General features: G+C 36.0%; 1 protein-coding gene across 1 annotated transcript in view; it reads right to left on the bottom strand.

Moving 5' to 3' along the window:
* The window catches only part of TINAG (tubulointerstitial nephritis antigen), a 122,540-nt gene that overhangs the window by 37,661 nt on the left and 69,353 nt on the right, over window positions 1–15,526 (bottom strand). The window contains exons 7-8 of the mRNA XM_075200902.1: window positions 14,853–15,039; window positions 8,757–8,802 (exon numbers count right to left, since the gene is read on the bottom strand). Coding sequence (XP_075057003.1) covers window positions 8,757–8,802; window positions 14,853–15,039 — 233 coding nt within the window. The remainder of the gene's footprint in view (window positions 1–8,756; window positions 8,803–14,852; window positions 15,040–15,526) is intronic.

Raw genomic sequence — 15,526 nt, 5'->3', positions numbered from 1 at the left:
AATCAATATAAACTTTGATTATGGAATTAAAATGCTATTGACAACAAAACACAAAAATGTGAAATGAGTCCCGTTAGATAAGTGTAAAGTAGTAAAGGTGGGAGAAGACATATTAAAGGAGAAAGATATTTTATATACTCATTCTTATTTTCCTAAAACCTCCTATTTCTATTTAGATACAGTATAAAAGAACATCTACAAGAAAAGAGATAACTCCAAGTAACTTATCATTGACATCATGTTTTTTTGTTTTAGTGTATGATTTTAAGAAAATATCACTGCAGTTAAGATTATTTTAAAAATAAGCTGCAGGAGGGGATGGAAGGATGACTGTGTGAGAAAGTGTTAGTATTAGCTAGTGGTTGGGAATTATAGTGTAAGAAGTGAGGGAAGACTTAGGACCTGATTCATAAAGGCACAATGTCTGAGCGCAATGTTTCAGAGCGCATGTAATTTGGGTCTGAGCATGCCCATATTCAACTTTTTTATTATCATTTTAATTTACTTCATGTGTAGAAATATATTTCCATTCTATTTTTCTGCTATACATTTACAACATGCATCATTTTGTGTACTTTTAATATATCCTGATTTTGTGTTAGTTATCATCTATGTGAGTATATAAGTATAATGCTAAATTTACTAAAATTATTAGAAAATGTAAGACAGTGATATCCGTGTGGCAATTCCACTCATGTTGAACTCAAGATGTATATGGCATCTATACATGTAATTATACTGTTTTTTTTGCCTGAATCTAAGTTCTTTTGTTGGATAGAAGCTCTCTCTGTTCTATTTTGCTTCGTGAGCCCTTGCTGACTGTTTGCACTGGTTTAAGTTTTTGTACATCACAATTTCTCCACTGGAGTAGTAAGGTAAGGCACAGTTTTAAGTGTTGTCCTGAGAGAAAGTCTGTATACTAAATGCCCTGAGTGCAGGGTCTTCTGACCAACTCTGTTGGTGTCCATTAAATTTGAGTGGTTTTTTTGACCCTTTCAGATATTTAATCTGAAGATACATGCACTGATGAATTTAGGAGTAGGTCTCAGCTCTACCACACAAGACACTGCAGGATACATACAATAGTCCAATACCTATGTGGAATATAAAATCGCAAAAGAATTCACAGAAATAAAAATTCAATTAATGTCACCTGTTAATACAGGCATTACTAATAAAACAGTTAAAATAATTCTTCCATATTTATTTTTTCCCCCATGAAATACATTTATTAGGATGTTCTTAATGTCTACTGAACATAACATACAATTTTACAGTTGCTCCTGATTGCAAACAGATGTTATAGCATGCATACGCAGCCGTCATCACTGGTAATCAGCACTTACACCAGACTTGTAGTTGGTGCAAGTGTTATGACTGAAAATCACAAACCTTTCAGATATGCAAAGCTTGAATCTGACGCTGAACCAGCTCAGCCGCAACTATCAATAAGTAATAAGCCCGAAATATCCAGGTAACGTAAAAAGAGGTAAGGCCACCTTGCAGAATTTTTCTATTGCATCTTGACTTGCAGTCCTGGGAGTGAGTCATTTTTAGGAAATTTCACTTAGTGGTTGAAATGGGTGCTTGTTTGCCAAACAAGATTTAAATGGGGTGGGCGGGGGGGGGGGGGGGAGTTCATCTGCCTATAAAATGCTCACTATACTTCCTAAAGTTCAGATTTGTTCTTCTTTATGGCAACATTAATAGGTATTAAATGTTTATGTTTGCCCCAAGTCCTGGAGACTTTTCAGACCTTCTAATAGATTTTATTTAAGTTTCTGACTGTGAACAAGAATACTCACTGCTTAGCTCAAGAGATATTTTCTGAATAGCACAACTCTCTCTGTATCCAGGTAGTCATCTTGAGGAACTCTGAGCTCATATGGTACATTGAACCTTATTTGAGTACAAAAGTTCTTATTGGAAGACTGAAAGCTGGTTTAATTGAAAGCAAGTGATGGTCTGGATACTAAAATATTTGCCACCAAACTGTTTCAAATAAAATTACAGATGCCTTCGCTATTTATTTTTGTTTTATTAATTTGGCTAAGAATAAGTTAGAGCTTGAAGGACCACCTCTGAACCAGATCATTTATTACATTTGCCCCTTCACTTGCTATGTGTAAAGATATAGTACATAAATACATTCTTTTTCGTAATCTGAATTAATTCCAACAGACATATATGGGGATGACCCCAATGTTTGCATAACTTTTGAAAAACTTTGGAAAGGAGTTCCCAATCATTGCCACTCGGTGTACTTCAACTCAAATGCTCGCATGTGCCTTAATGTTCGATTAAATTATTTTTTGCTTAAAAACCTATCTGCAGTTATAGTTCTTGTAGATTATAACTTCTTATACTGCCTTGGTGATTTACATAAACAATCGCAGTACATTTGTCTGCTTTGTAGTACAATGTAACCATATAAGTCTGTTTCTACAGCTAAGCTTAAAAACATTTTAAAGCATACAAAACATGTTTTTTGTTCTTTAAGTTTGAAGTTAATGGACATATGTGCACCCAAATTTGGTGCACTTATATCTGTGTTCATGATGGCGATGATATCCTGTCCATGATGATGATATAAAATAGAAATTCCATGGTTGCTCTACTGTTTCCTTATTAGAAATGCATGTTGTGTTAATGATATCCTTAAGGTTCCACGTGCTGATGCTGCTGGTTTGAATATTTCTCCAGAGCTCAAAATGGTCTGAGCTATATTTTAGTGGTACTTATGTCCTCTTGATAGTGTTGGCGACTAGGGAATCCACTTTCAGTGAACTGTTCCAGTATCTGTAGTACTCCTTATTAAAAGAAAGTACAGTTGATAATGTTTTAGGTAGCTCACACTGTCTCACAACTATCCTTAATTCTAACTCACTTGCTTTAATTGCAAAAGAAAAATAAATAAATCAGCAAATCCTGAGAGTTTATTAGGTTGTTCTGCTGGTACTTCATATTTCATTTCTATAGGAGCACTGATGGAGTAACGAAAAATAGAAATATATCTTATTCATCTTCCTCAATTTCACCCTCAGTCTACACAGATTCTACTTTCTAATTATTATTTAGTGTAAACAAATCCAGAGTATTTAAGGGACTTTCACTGACTAGAGCAGTCAGGTCAGTAGTTGTTGCTACCGATGGGATGCTTGTGCGCAAGGAATGGGATAGAGTTCCTTAATAGTTGAAATGGTTTGTTGCATGGTTTATTTGAAATGACTATCCATTGTTTGGAGATGTGTTTTTTTTCAATTTTTCAAAACATGTTGAACTTATTTTTATCTTCTACCACTCAGGGTGATTTATATCACAGACTGCTCAAAAAAGCTTGCTGTTTTCATTTTTACCCTCTCTCTTTTGGGGCACAGGGTTGACTTCTCGTGGCTGCAGTTAGTGACAAACATACTCTAAAAAGGAAACGTGCAAAAAAACAAACAAAATACTAATATGGCAACCAAATATCTGTGTGTGGCCTTTTAGAAAAAGTATCCCATGACACTCCAGTAGTAGGTCTTCCATGTATTGAGCAAAGAAAGGCTGAAGCACAGCCAAGAGAGTGAAGAGAAGTATTTAAATACCCTATGTAATCAAAAGAGGACTTGTCTGAATAACCCACAAATCTTTACTAATCCAATTCTGCTCATCATAAGTCAATCCATCAACAACCTGAAAGAAAGCAACTGCATCATCAACTGCACAAATTAATTTGTATTGGACTGTTCATTCCAAGAAGTGGCCAGGTCTGGAAATTTATTGATGCCAGGTGCTCATGGAGGGACTTTGAAAAGGTAACCACTCTGGGAGAGATAAAACACAGTAAGGGGGAGGAGACAGAGAGCAATCACTGTTCTTGTATAAATGATCATGTTCTGAGCTGTGAAGGTCATGTGAGATTTCAATGGAACTAAGAATCAGTGGAGCCAATAAGTACTATGTGATAAGGTATTCGTAATTCACATCAGACTAGAGCAGTACTCATTTTAAAAACTGACAACTGCATCTTCTTTCATTTTCAGGATACCATTAAGTTCTGTATTCTAAATAATCAAATCTACTATTATATTATTGTAATATCATATACTATTTATTTGTTGCAAGTGTCATACTAAATGATATTGAGTTCATCTATTTTTGTATAATCTCTTGTAAGTGTAAAGAAATAGAATGCATAACAATCCTCTAACTAGTATTAGTTACAATATATATTCACAAGGGCACAATTAAAGTGCTGTAAGAAAGAAAAGAAAAATAGCTCTTTTAAATATGTAGAGAATTTTCTTTCTTAAGAAGAAGAAAAATATATTTGTGCTGAATATTTGAAAATGATTTAAATGGGCTCCATCAAGTAGACAACAATGCCTCAGCATGTAGTAATTTCTCTCTCCCAAAGAAATCATTAGAAACTAAAGGCTGAGGGTTCACAGTCACACATTGATAGCACTTCAAACTTTTTGCAACAAAATTATATGTGGAGACAAAAAAACACAATTGCCAGAGCTACATTATTAAAATCTAAAGACGGATGTCTCGGTCTCCCTTTGCATCTGATTTATTATTTTGCCGCACAACTTCACCACATTGTTTCTTGACATTCCAACCCAGGACTTAAACAACAGGTAGACAGCTGTGAGCTACCTACCATGGATACCCAGGATACATAGACCTGGCTTGCCATATGCCTGCCCCACAATTAACTTCAACTCACTTTCAACTAGCTCCATATCCCTTCCCTTTGTGCCCAAGAGTACAATACACCCTGATATATCCAAACTGGAATCTCACAAGGAAGCTTGGAAATTAGACTTGATCTCCATGGACAATGAGGGATAGTCTGTTATCAGGAAAACATTAACTAAAGCCTCCATAAATGTGAGTACAAAAGTGAATTATTATAAAATATACTACCATAGTTGCTGGTGACGATGTGGAGCAATTGGCACGTATCTCCACATCTGGTGGAATTGCCTTATCATTCAACAGTTTTGGAATGTTACATTAGACGCAATTGAACAGGTCACCGGAATTTGAATAATAGAAAAGGTCACTGCATCTCATTTTATGATTAGAATGAGTGCTCCACTAGATTAGATTAATTGACTCCAGTAGATAAAGATGACCAACAATGGATGTTAACATGGTGATAATTATCTAGTTTGTTTTTTGAGATTGATACCTCACCTTCATTTCACCTCTTCTTCCTCCCTTTATTTATTGCAGTACTTCATTAATGTATTATATTATTTACATACTATGATGGAATTTTCAGTTCATTTAGTTTTATATGCTACTCATTATGCCATTGTTGCAACATCTGTGTTTTGTTTCACCAGCTTGTTATGTACTTGATGCAGTATGAAAATAAAAAGATAACAAAAAACTAACAGTTGAAGAAATATCCGTTTCCTATAGTCTACCAATTGGTGATAATTTTTTAATATGTATGAGCTATTAATGATATACACCAGGTCAGGGCTGGACTGGGACTTAAAATCAGCCCTGGCATTTAAAGCACACAGGCCACCTCTGTTCCAGGTAATAATAATATTAATAATAATAATTACAGTACTTTTTGCAAAGATCATTGTTATATGGTGTCCCATGAGATACAAATGTATTGCACGCAGCTTGACACTCTATTTGAGGCATAGGTGCACTAATATCAGACAATGGTTTGTACAGGACTGGTAAAACAAATTTGGCGCCCAGGTACAGTGAACTTTTGGGGCCCACCTCCTTAGATGAGTAGCAAATAGACTAGCAAATGTGCGAATGTGTGCTGACATGAAGCCGAAAAAGGCATGACCACATCGTGCTGGGGGTGTGGTCAACATAGGGCATTGATATATACATTGTAATAAAACATTAAATTTATCACGCCCTGCCAGCCACATTATGACACACCTAGCCCACTGTACTTATCTATGCTTCTGTTGCTGTTGACATCCATTAGGGTTGGAACTTCCTGTAGAGTGAGCAGCGAAGTTCTTTATCTCACAAGATTACAGAATCTTGTGATACTTAGAGCTCCTCAGCTTGCCCTGCAGGCAGTGTCCTGTCCGGGGACCAGGAGCAGCTATTAACTCCCTTTCCCTAACTAGAGCTGGATTAAGGCTCGGGGGGCCCAGGGTATTTAAGACAGCAGGGCCCCTATTATGTAACATGGTTATCATTTTAGACAAAATTTAGACAAATACACAGGCAATACTGTGTACACTACTGTTAGATGAACACAGCTATGCCTTCACAAGTGAGACAGTCACCCAATTTTGGGACTGCCCAACCAAATTCAGAACAGTTGACAGACTGTCCTGCTCTCTCCTACCTGTTCTTGTCACTTTCACCATTTGCGGCTCCTGGATTCTTTAGTTGCTGCTTGTTTGGATCCTGGAATGTTGGAGGCTCTATTTGGAAAATAAAAAGGGTACATGAAATTCAGAAAACTCCAACCACCTCTGGCACCAAATCAATATAGCACCCACATTTAGTAATTAGGCCTCCCTCCAGCCTCAGAATTAAAATAATAGTATTCATATTTGATAAATAGATCTATTTCCCTCCAACCATCCCGGACATTAAATTAATATTATTCCTATTTAATAAAAAACCTCCCTCCAAACAGCCCCACCAATAAATTAAATTGTTCCACCATCACCCCACAAATAAAATAGCACCCATAAAATAATTAGCCCCACCTACACTCCATCATTAAATGACTAGCCTACCTCCCACATTATATTACGACCCCCCATCCCTCACACATCCCTCACGCCTGAGTGCGTGCACCCAATTGATGTTAAACCACTATAGTACCCCAAAATCATATTATGCCATACAGTAGTACCCCCAAATGGTTTTATGCCATACAGTAGTGCCCCAAAATCATATTAAGCCATACAGTAGTGCCCCCAAATCATATGATGCCACAATAGTGCCCCCAAATCATATTAGTGTCCCTCAAATAATATTTGGCTATACAGTAGTGCCTCCAAATGATATTATGCCACACAGTAGTACCCCCAAATTATATCATGCCATACAGGAGTGTCCCCAGTTCAAGAAAGGTTGTTTAAAAAGTAAACAAAAATACATTGCACACAAGAAAATATTTTAACATACCTGATTATGGCATCCTTTTTTCTATTTTCTAACTGGGAGCGCCGGCGAGGAGGGAACTGCAGCTATCAGCTCAGACAGGTAGTCAGGAGCAGGAACAGAGGGAAGAAGGAGGTGAGGATAAAGAAGTGGGGAGGGAGGGGATGGAACAGCCCCGATCCGCGCGTACATGTAGGAAGGTGACTGGTTTCTGGGGAGGAGCCAGCCACCAGGAAGCCTGTCAATTTTGCGGTCAGCCCCATTAACTCTCAAGTCCCGGAATTATGTAATGCTATGTAATGTCAGCCCGCACCTGCCCATCTAGCCATTGGCCAGGCATGTTATCAAACACTAGATTTTTTGTGCTAATGACTAACTGCAGTTTGTGAATGATAGGGAGCAAACCAAGGAAATGGAGGTGAGATTTCAATCTTAAAATCTAACTAGATAATTATCACCATGGAGTTAATTACCTAATCTAATCTAGTCTAAGATGTTTTGCTAAATATTTCTCTACATTAAACAATAGTTAAAAATATACATTGAATGTTCAATAATGAACTCTATATTAGTGTTCTTCTGGAGTTTAATTATTGAAACACTGCTAGCATATAGATTGCTATTTAATTTAGAAAGGAATGTTTCTGCTAACATAATATAGTTCTAAGATCTTAATGCATATTGTCAGTGTAAAATATTCTTGATAATGTATAACAGGTTCCTCTTCAAGACAGATAAATATTGCATAAAAAGTCAGAATTGTTGGTACCAGGTCAAATGATTATTATTTGTTTTTATTTTTTCCCTTTTGAGCTGGCAGTTTTTGCTGTACATATGTTCTTTTATTTAGTTTGATTAATGATTATTCTGTTCAATGTATAATAACAAAATTGCATTTAATTAGATAGTTAAATCAATAGACATAAAGTTGAGTACACTTGTTAGTCGTCTAATTCAATCTCTATTAGTACAAGAAAAACACAATGGTGACCCCAATTACAAATGATGTAACATTCCGAATTTAATGGTCTGTTACAATAGCTTACGGGAGAAGGCAAGCTATTCTATTGTTTATTACACTTAAGCTATAGAAACTGAAACTGACATGCAATAATTAATATGTATAATGTATAACATTTGCAATGTGTACTTTAGATTACAGATAAATGAAAGCTCCTTAGTTTGCCATGTGTAACAGTCGGCTATTTTGGGCCATTTCTAAGATTTTCAATGAAACAATATACAAATTAATTTACAAATGGCTAAAATGAAAAGATTAGTAAAAATAAATTTAAACAAATGAAAATTAGTCAAATGTGTATTTATTAAATGTCTTATATTTTTCAGTAGAATTGTTGTTAAAAGTTAACATTTTAAAAGGCAGTTTTGGTTGAAAAACAATTCTAATGGACATTTTTGTTTTGATTTCCCTTTTTTGGTCCACATTCACAAACTTATATGGTAGCAGAAAAATATGATAATTCATATAAACTCACCCATACATTTGATGTTCATGTGATTGTCTTATTTAGTTTAAAGTTTTTACGACTGTACAATTGTACAATAGTTTATCGAAACAACAAACCATCATACATTATATAAACCATTATTCGTTTAGCATCAATATTTTTTCAAAGGATTTAAATATTATTTACCTTGTACTGGTCCATTTTCTACAATTTCCTTCATAATCTCTCTTTCCTAAAGGAAAAGAATGATAGAATTTAATGATGAGGTTAGATGCTGTTTTTCCTGTTATTTACAATTTTTTAACATATGGGTCCTTAGTTATTCCTTGGTGTGAGGGTATAACTGAGTTTAATCTAAAGATTGTGCTTTAAAGTATAAATCCTGAGAGACAGTTTTTGACTTATCACTGTGAGAATATTCTCACTTTAGAGTTTGGATAGATTCACACATGAGGTATGAATGAATTTATATGGAAGACTCATATTCTCAAATTGCAGAATAATGTTAAAGCAGAAACAATTTATTTTGCCATCCAATAAAGTATCCAATACAGTGGTAGGCAGAGCAATGGAGTGAAGACAGTTCTAATATATCTAGTGTGCCAAGATTTATTGAAACAATGCAATAAAGTAGGACTTTCAAACTAGTCAGATGTAGCATAGGCATATAGTGGGTTAAGTCTCTCAGTGTCCTCCAGCTATGTGTTTCAGAGATGGCATTTGTGAAGATACCGGGTTTTCTTGACCAATGCTACCCACTTCATGCTGGCTGGATACCCACGGGTGCCTTCCTATGCCAGGGAAGTCTACCCAGTGTCTTCTAGGATTCGTATAGTCACTCAAGCAAATGCAGTTAGAAAAATACAACAGTACATTTATTGTCATACAAACAACGGTAGAATATTATGTACACAGAGTAAATAAATGCCAGGCAGGTTTACCACATTATCTGTCCCTTACCCCACTAGTTTAAGGGGTTATAGTCTCCTGGCTGTCCAGACTGACCCATGGATCTCTCTAAGCTGCATATGTAGACTCTAGTAGAGAACGACAACTCAAAACCAGATCTTGCACCTTTCATGAATGAAATCCCAGAATGAACACCCCCTCCCCCCTGGAGTGGCTCCTTATATCTAGGGTATAATTTCCACAGTATTTTCCCCTCACTGGGCAAACCCCTGGGTCTCTTGACTAGGGGGGTTTTAAGAGGGGAGTGAAGATGAGCTGTCCTTCCACAGAACCTCCCCTGCTAGATGACCTGTCTGAACTAGTCTGATGAGAACAATGGACACTAATAAGTTTTCCCACTCCAGCATCTTGCAACCTGATCCCTAACTATAACCCACCTGGCTTCACTTTAAAGACAATGAATAACAACCTCACTGCCATGTCATCAATATAACAATACACAATATCATCATCATCATCATCGCCATTTATTTATATAGCGCCACTGATGCTGCAGCGCTGTACAGAGAACTCCTTCACATCAGTCTCTACCCCACTGAAGCTTACAGTCTAAATTCCCTAGTATACACAGACAGACAGAGAGAGAGAGAGAGAGACTATGGTCAATTTTGTTAGCAGCCAATTAACCTACTGGTATGTTTTTGGAGTGTGGGATGAAACTTGAACTCCTGGTGGAAAACCACGCAAACAGGGGGAGAACATACTAACTAAACACAGATAAGGCCATGGTCGGGAATTGAACTCATGACCCTAGCGCTGTGAGGCAGAAGTGCTAACCACATAGCCACTGTGCCACCCAATATACATATTTACACTGAGCTACATTGTCCCCTTAGCCACATGAAATTAGACAATGCACTTGTAGTCTGGTGAACTGGGGAACAAAAGCAAGGGCTATAAAAAGTACTTGCTATGATCCACATTATTTGAGAAACGAGAAACAGAATGGTTACAGTGTCACACTCGTTTCGCCACAGCATTCTTCGACAGACACTTGGAGAACACATACAGTAAAGAGTAGAGTACATACAGGTGTACAATTTACCATAATGATGTCATGATGAAAGACAACAGGTACACAAATGTTAAATAAATTTATCATCCTTTTAAAAACCATTAAAATTAAGTAATTGAAACCATTAGAAATAAAGGGCTCACATTTCCTCAGAGTGGAAAGCCAATCACAGCCCCCCCCCCCCCCCCCCCCAATTTTTGAAATGAATAATTTGAATAGCATAAAAATGTAGATTGGTTGAGTTAGCATCATGAAATTTACCGATTATGGTAAATAGCATGAGTAGTACTTTTAATTCTAATATGCCTTTGGTATTAATAAATGTGCTCACAAACTCTCCTAATAGTCCAGTCTGCAGATTGTGTTTTGGACAGACATTGGAGTAGTAATAAATTTCAGTAGTAGTAGTATTAGTAATAGTGGTAGTCTATGATCATTAAGGTAAACCTCAATATTTCAGGCATTTAATTAGGTGAGGTTAACTACAAACTGGCACTTTTTGCAGATGAATTCCAAAAGCTTCGGAATCTTTCTAATTTCAAAATAAATTAATAACAGTGTGTAATTCTCAACATCACCATTCCTCCCAACAACATAGAAGGTTTAAAACATACATTTGCCTTCTCTTGGCATCTGACACATTAAATACTTATGGGTGGCCATCAATAAAGATGTATCCCAGTTCTTTAATTACAACTTCAAGCCTCAAGCAAAATCCACAATATGAGAAAGTGGTGAAAATAAAAAATTCTACTGGATACAGAGGACCAATGTTGTAAAATTGAATGTCTTACTCACATATTCTCTTCCAGTGTGCGACTGGCAGAGAATATGCTTTAACAACACCATATATAGGCACAGGCATCTAGGAGATCTCAAACTTCTATGCTTTTCTACCTATTATGATGCCAATATGCTTGGCAGGATCCTGGAGTACATAATAGTGAGGAAAGCAGTCTATGACAACAGATGAATGCTCATCCCAAACCCCTGCAGCTGTGTTGCTATAACTGACTAACATAATTTTGATCCAACACCCATCAATTAGTCCTACTTTAGTTATAACACTTTCCGAACGAGGAAGAAACTAGTAGGGAGACAAGTAGAGAACTGTCACATTTTTAAATGATGTGTTTGGCACTCTCAGGTTGCTCTCATATACTATTGAGCCTATACAAATTACTTAAAGAGAATTTCTTCCATTCACTACCAACATGTATGACGGAGTGGGATCATAATTGGCCTTTCATCTTCAGGGTGGCATGCTCCATAAATATAGCTTTAAATTGATACCCAATTAACTAGATGGTAATGGTGCCCTAATCTTGTTTCAAAGATGTATCAAGAGGTTTCAAACACTGGCTGGAGATTCAATGAGGCAGTGGAGATGCTTCTCCACATTTGTTGAGAGTATCCAGAAATTCTTTCATTATGGGAGAGAGTGATTATCACTTGACATGATGTGACATTCCAGAGGAGATCCAGCTGCTGGCTCATCAACTTAATGAACACACTGATAGCTCAGTATAAAAACATTTTTTGTAAGTGGTACAGCTAAAGCAGTAATACCTGTGCATCGGAAAATCTCTTCTCCAAATTTAAAAGATTGATATGGTTGGAATTTTATATGACCATGGATGACCATATTTTCATCTGCTCGAATATCTGAAGATTTCTGTGCAACTTGAGGCAGATGGTTGGAATTTAAAGATATTGTGAATTTTACCTTAATTTGTACTTAATTACTATGACAAAGGTTTAAATTATTATCTTCGTCCTATCTAACTGTATTATGTTATTTCTCTTAGTCAATTTAACTAGAGATTAAATCCTCAATTTTCCCTTCCCTCCCTTTCCTCTGACTCCCCCCCCCTCATCTATTATTCCATTATGGTTTGTTTTATTGGATTTATGGAGTTATCCTTCTCCATAGCTAAGAACAAAGATTTAACATTGTTGTCTCATGTGTTCTGCTGTATTGCATTATTAATGTGAGAATTGTTTGATGATTTGGATTTAGATTCAGTACGATATTGTACAAAATTCATTCATTGATTTTGTTTGGTAATGCCTTTCCTAAATCCAGCAAAGAAATGTTATATGAAAAAAATAGTGGTAGACTATGTAAGAGAATTGGCAGTCTACAAAAGATGACTCTTTATGTAGAAGATTTTCCCTGTTTTTTTCAGAAATAATTGTATTTAATTTATTGCATTCATAAAGTTAGACCATCACAAATGCTTTGCACATGGTCAATGACCGAATATATATAAGATTGTACATCATAAGTCACAAAATAATTATGTGACACTGATGGTATACGATTAAACTCTTTCTAATATGTAGAATTGTTAGTGAAAGATGGCAATGACTATACTATGGACTGTGAAAAGTAATTGAGATATTTGGAAAGGTGGTCCGTGAGGAATTTTATCTATACCTGTGATATTGGGTCTCCCTGGGGAATCTGTTAAACTTTTGTAAATTTTAGGTAATGAAGTCCTCTTGGAGTTCTTTTTCTAAATGTTTTCTTAATTGCCCATTATAAACGTTTGTGAGATTCTTTTCCAAGATTTTATAAGCTCCTTCATCTGACAATATATTAAGGCATTTCTTGTTGTAAATCACTATATAAATTAACATTTCCCCCCATTTTATTATCTGCCTTGATCACAATGTTGGAATGCTGACAGTGTTGCTGTAACACTTAGTTAGACATTAAAGACATATTGTACAGTTGAGCACGAGATTTTAAGTTTATTTAAATTGTGTACAGTATCTTTATAAAATGTTTCTATATATGGACCCGGCAAATGTTGAATTAAAGGTATAAGCAGGTTTAAAGGAGCTATGGGGAAACTGATTTACAATTGGAGGCACAACCTCCTGTTATCTTGTGCCCTTAAAATCCAACTTTTTATTCATTTGAATTTACAATTTTAACTAATTATGTTTTTATATTTATCAGATTTCTTCTCCTCTTCTCTATTGGTTGCAACTACTACCTCTGTAGATTCCGTCTAACATGGGAAACAATATTTTTAGTTCAACATTTTCCCAAACAAATAGGCCTGCTGTATTACTGGGCCAGTATAGAGTATTCTCCAATTGCCTATTCAAGAAAGCCATCTCTGAAACGCATAGTAAGAGGACAACTAATCTTGACACTTGACCTATTGGAGCTTTATTTATTTCAGCACTCTGCCTTCCCTATAAACTATTGTGACTTCACTGTGACAGTGAACTGGTGCTCCCCATAGGAAGCAGCAGTGCTTCTCATAGACTGTTCATTGGAACTATGAGCTACACTTCACTACACTACAGAGAACACAGGAACAGTCCTTGCAAAATATTTATTGCACAGATATCTCCGTCCTTGCCCAAATAACAGAATGGCAGTTCCAGTTCTGCTGGTGCCAGTAATGGTCAGGGTGGCCGGGGGAAGGCTGTCAAATTTTAGCCCGGGGGGACAAGACTTGACTCGGCAGCCTATTAGGAACATTTAAAAGGAAAAAAAAATGCAGGTGGCCCAGTGGCCCAGCCCAAGGTAGCCCACTATGGGACCAGCCCAGGGGGTAGATGCCCCCCTGCTCCCCAACGCAGCCTGCTCCTGAGGGTGGCAGTCCTGGAGAAGTTTGACCGAAGTCAATGCTCAGTGCAATGTGTTGTAGATGAATCTGATTGTATTGTTACCATAACTTATCCAGTAAGCTTTATTGGCACACAAAATTGAGTAGTGTGTTAATTCAAACTTCTCCAGGATGTCATTTCTAAAATTTGAAGTGTATGGGTCGACATTTTATTTAATCATAGGCTATTCTAGAAGTTCACATTGCAAAACTCTATAAGAGCTTGGACTTTACTATAAGTTCACTTTATCAGTCAAAAAGTTCCAGTAACAAAGAATAAACTGTGCTTGCCCCCAGATAGTTTTGATCCATGCAGATGAAATGCTGCTGGGGAAACAAGCACATACAGTGCAACTAAAGTTGTATGGAAAATCTCTGGCTTCACCTTACACTCTTTTCATGCACATAATGTATACTGTAACTTGATTGATTACACTGTGCATTATGTATTTAAAACACAAGACTTTTATAACTGCACAAATACTTTATAAATATTTAAATTAATGTTGTCATGTACAATAATAAGATATCTTCATAGTACATATTGCTTCACATAAAAAGTCTTATACAATGAGGTGTGTTTTCTGTAAATGTGTTATATAACTATAATAAAAAACTTTGCTCAATGAGTGACATGATGTAGTTGATCTGGGGGGGTATTATACTCACATTTGAAGGTATTCTGTAAGGGGGGCTACATTGATAGAGGTAGTTAGAATCTTCTATACTGTTTGGACATGGCTTTGTTGCATGACTTTTTCCATGTTTGTCAGTAATGCTTGAAATGTTGCAGGTGTATGCATTAATACTATTATAATCCTCCATTACATATGGATAACATTCATGTGATACCAACCTGCAGAGAGTAAAGAAAATGCAATGTTATTATATGTATATCTATCGTAGATTGACATGGAAGTGGAAGTGGATTTATATTATCAGAAAATATTATCACTACCTGGATGTGGTAAGCTTTAAGTTGTATCTATATTGGAAACAAGTAGCAACTCTGCACCATATATCACATGTAAATGAATAACCTAAAGTTACCTGTATACAAAAAGAGTATGAATGGTTCAGAAAGCATTGAGCTACCAATTTTGGCAGTAACTTTATTTCCTTTTTTTTTTTAAATCCAGCCATCCTCAGAATAGATAGACAGCCTATTTACACCTGGTACAATCACAATGAACTTGTAGGTACAATAAAGTATTATTGACTGTATTTAAAGAAATAAAATAAATAGATGATAGATAGATAGATAGATAGATAGATAGATAGATAGATAGATAGATAGATAGATAGATCCAATAGAGGAATAATATAGTTGTTTTAGAATAACA

This window comes from Mixophyes fleayi, chromosome 3, assembly GCF_038048845.1.
Source record: "Mixophyes fleayi isolate aMixFle1 chromosome 3, aMixFle1.hap1, whole genome shotgun sequence".
Classification (NCBI taxonomy): domain Eukaryota; kingdom Metazoa; phylum Chordata; class Amphibia; order Anura; family Limnodynastidae; genus Mixophyes; species Mixophyes fleayi.
The sequence above is the reverse complement of the archived record's forward strand: the minus strand, read 5'-3'. Positions and strand labels throughout refer to the sequence as shown.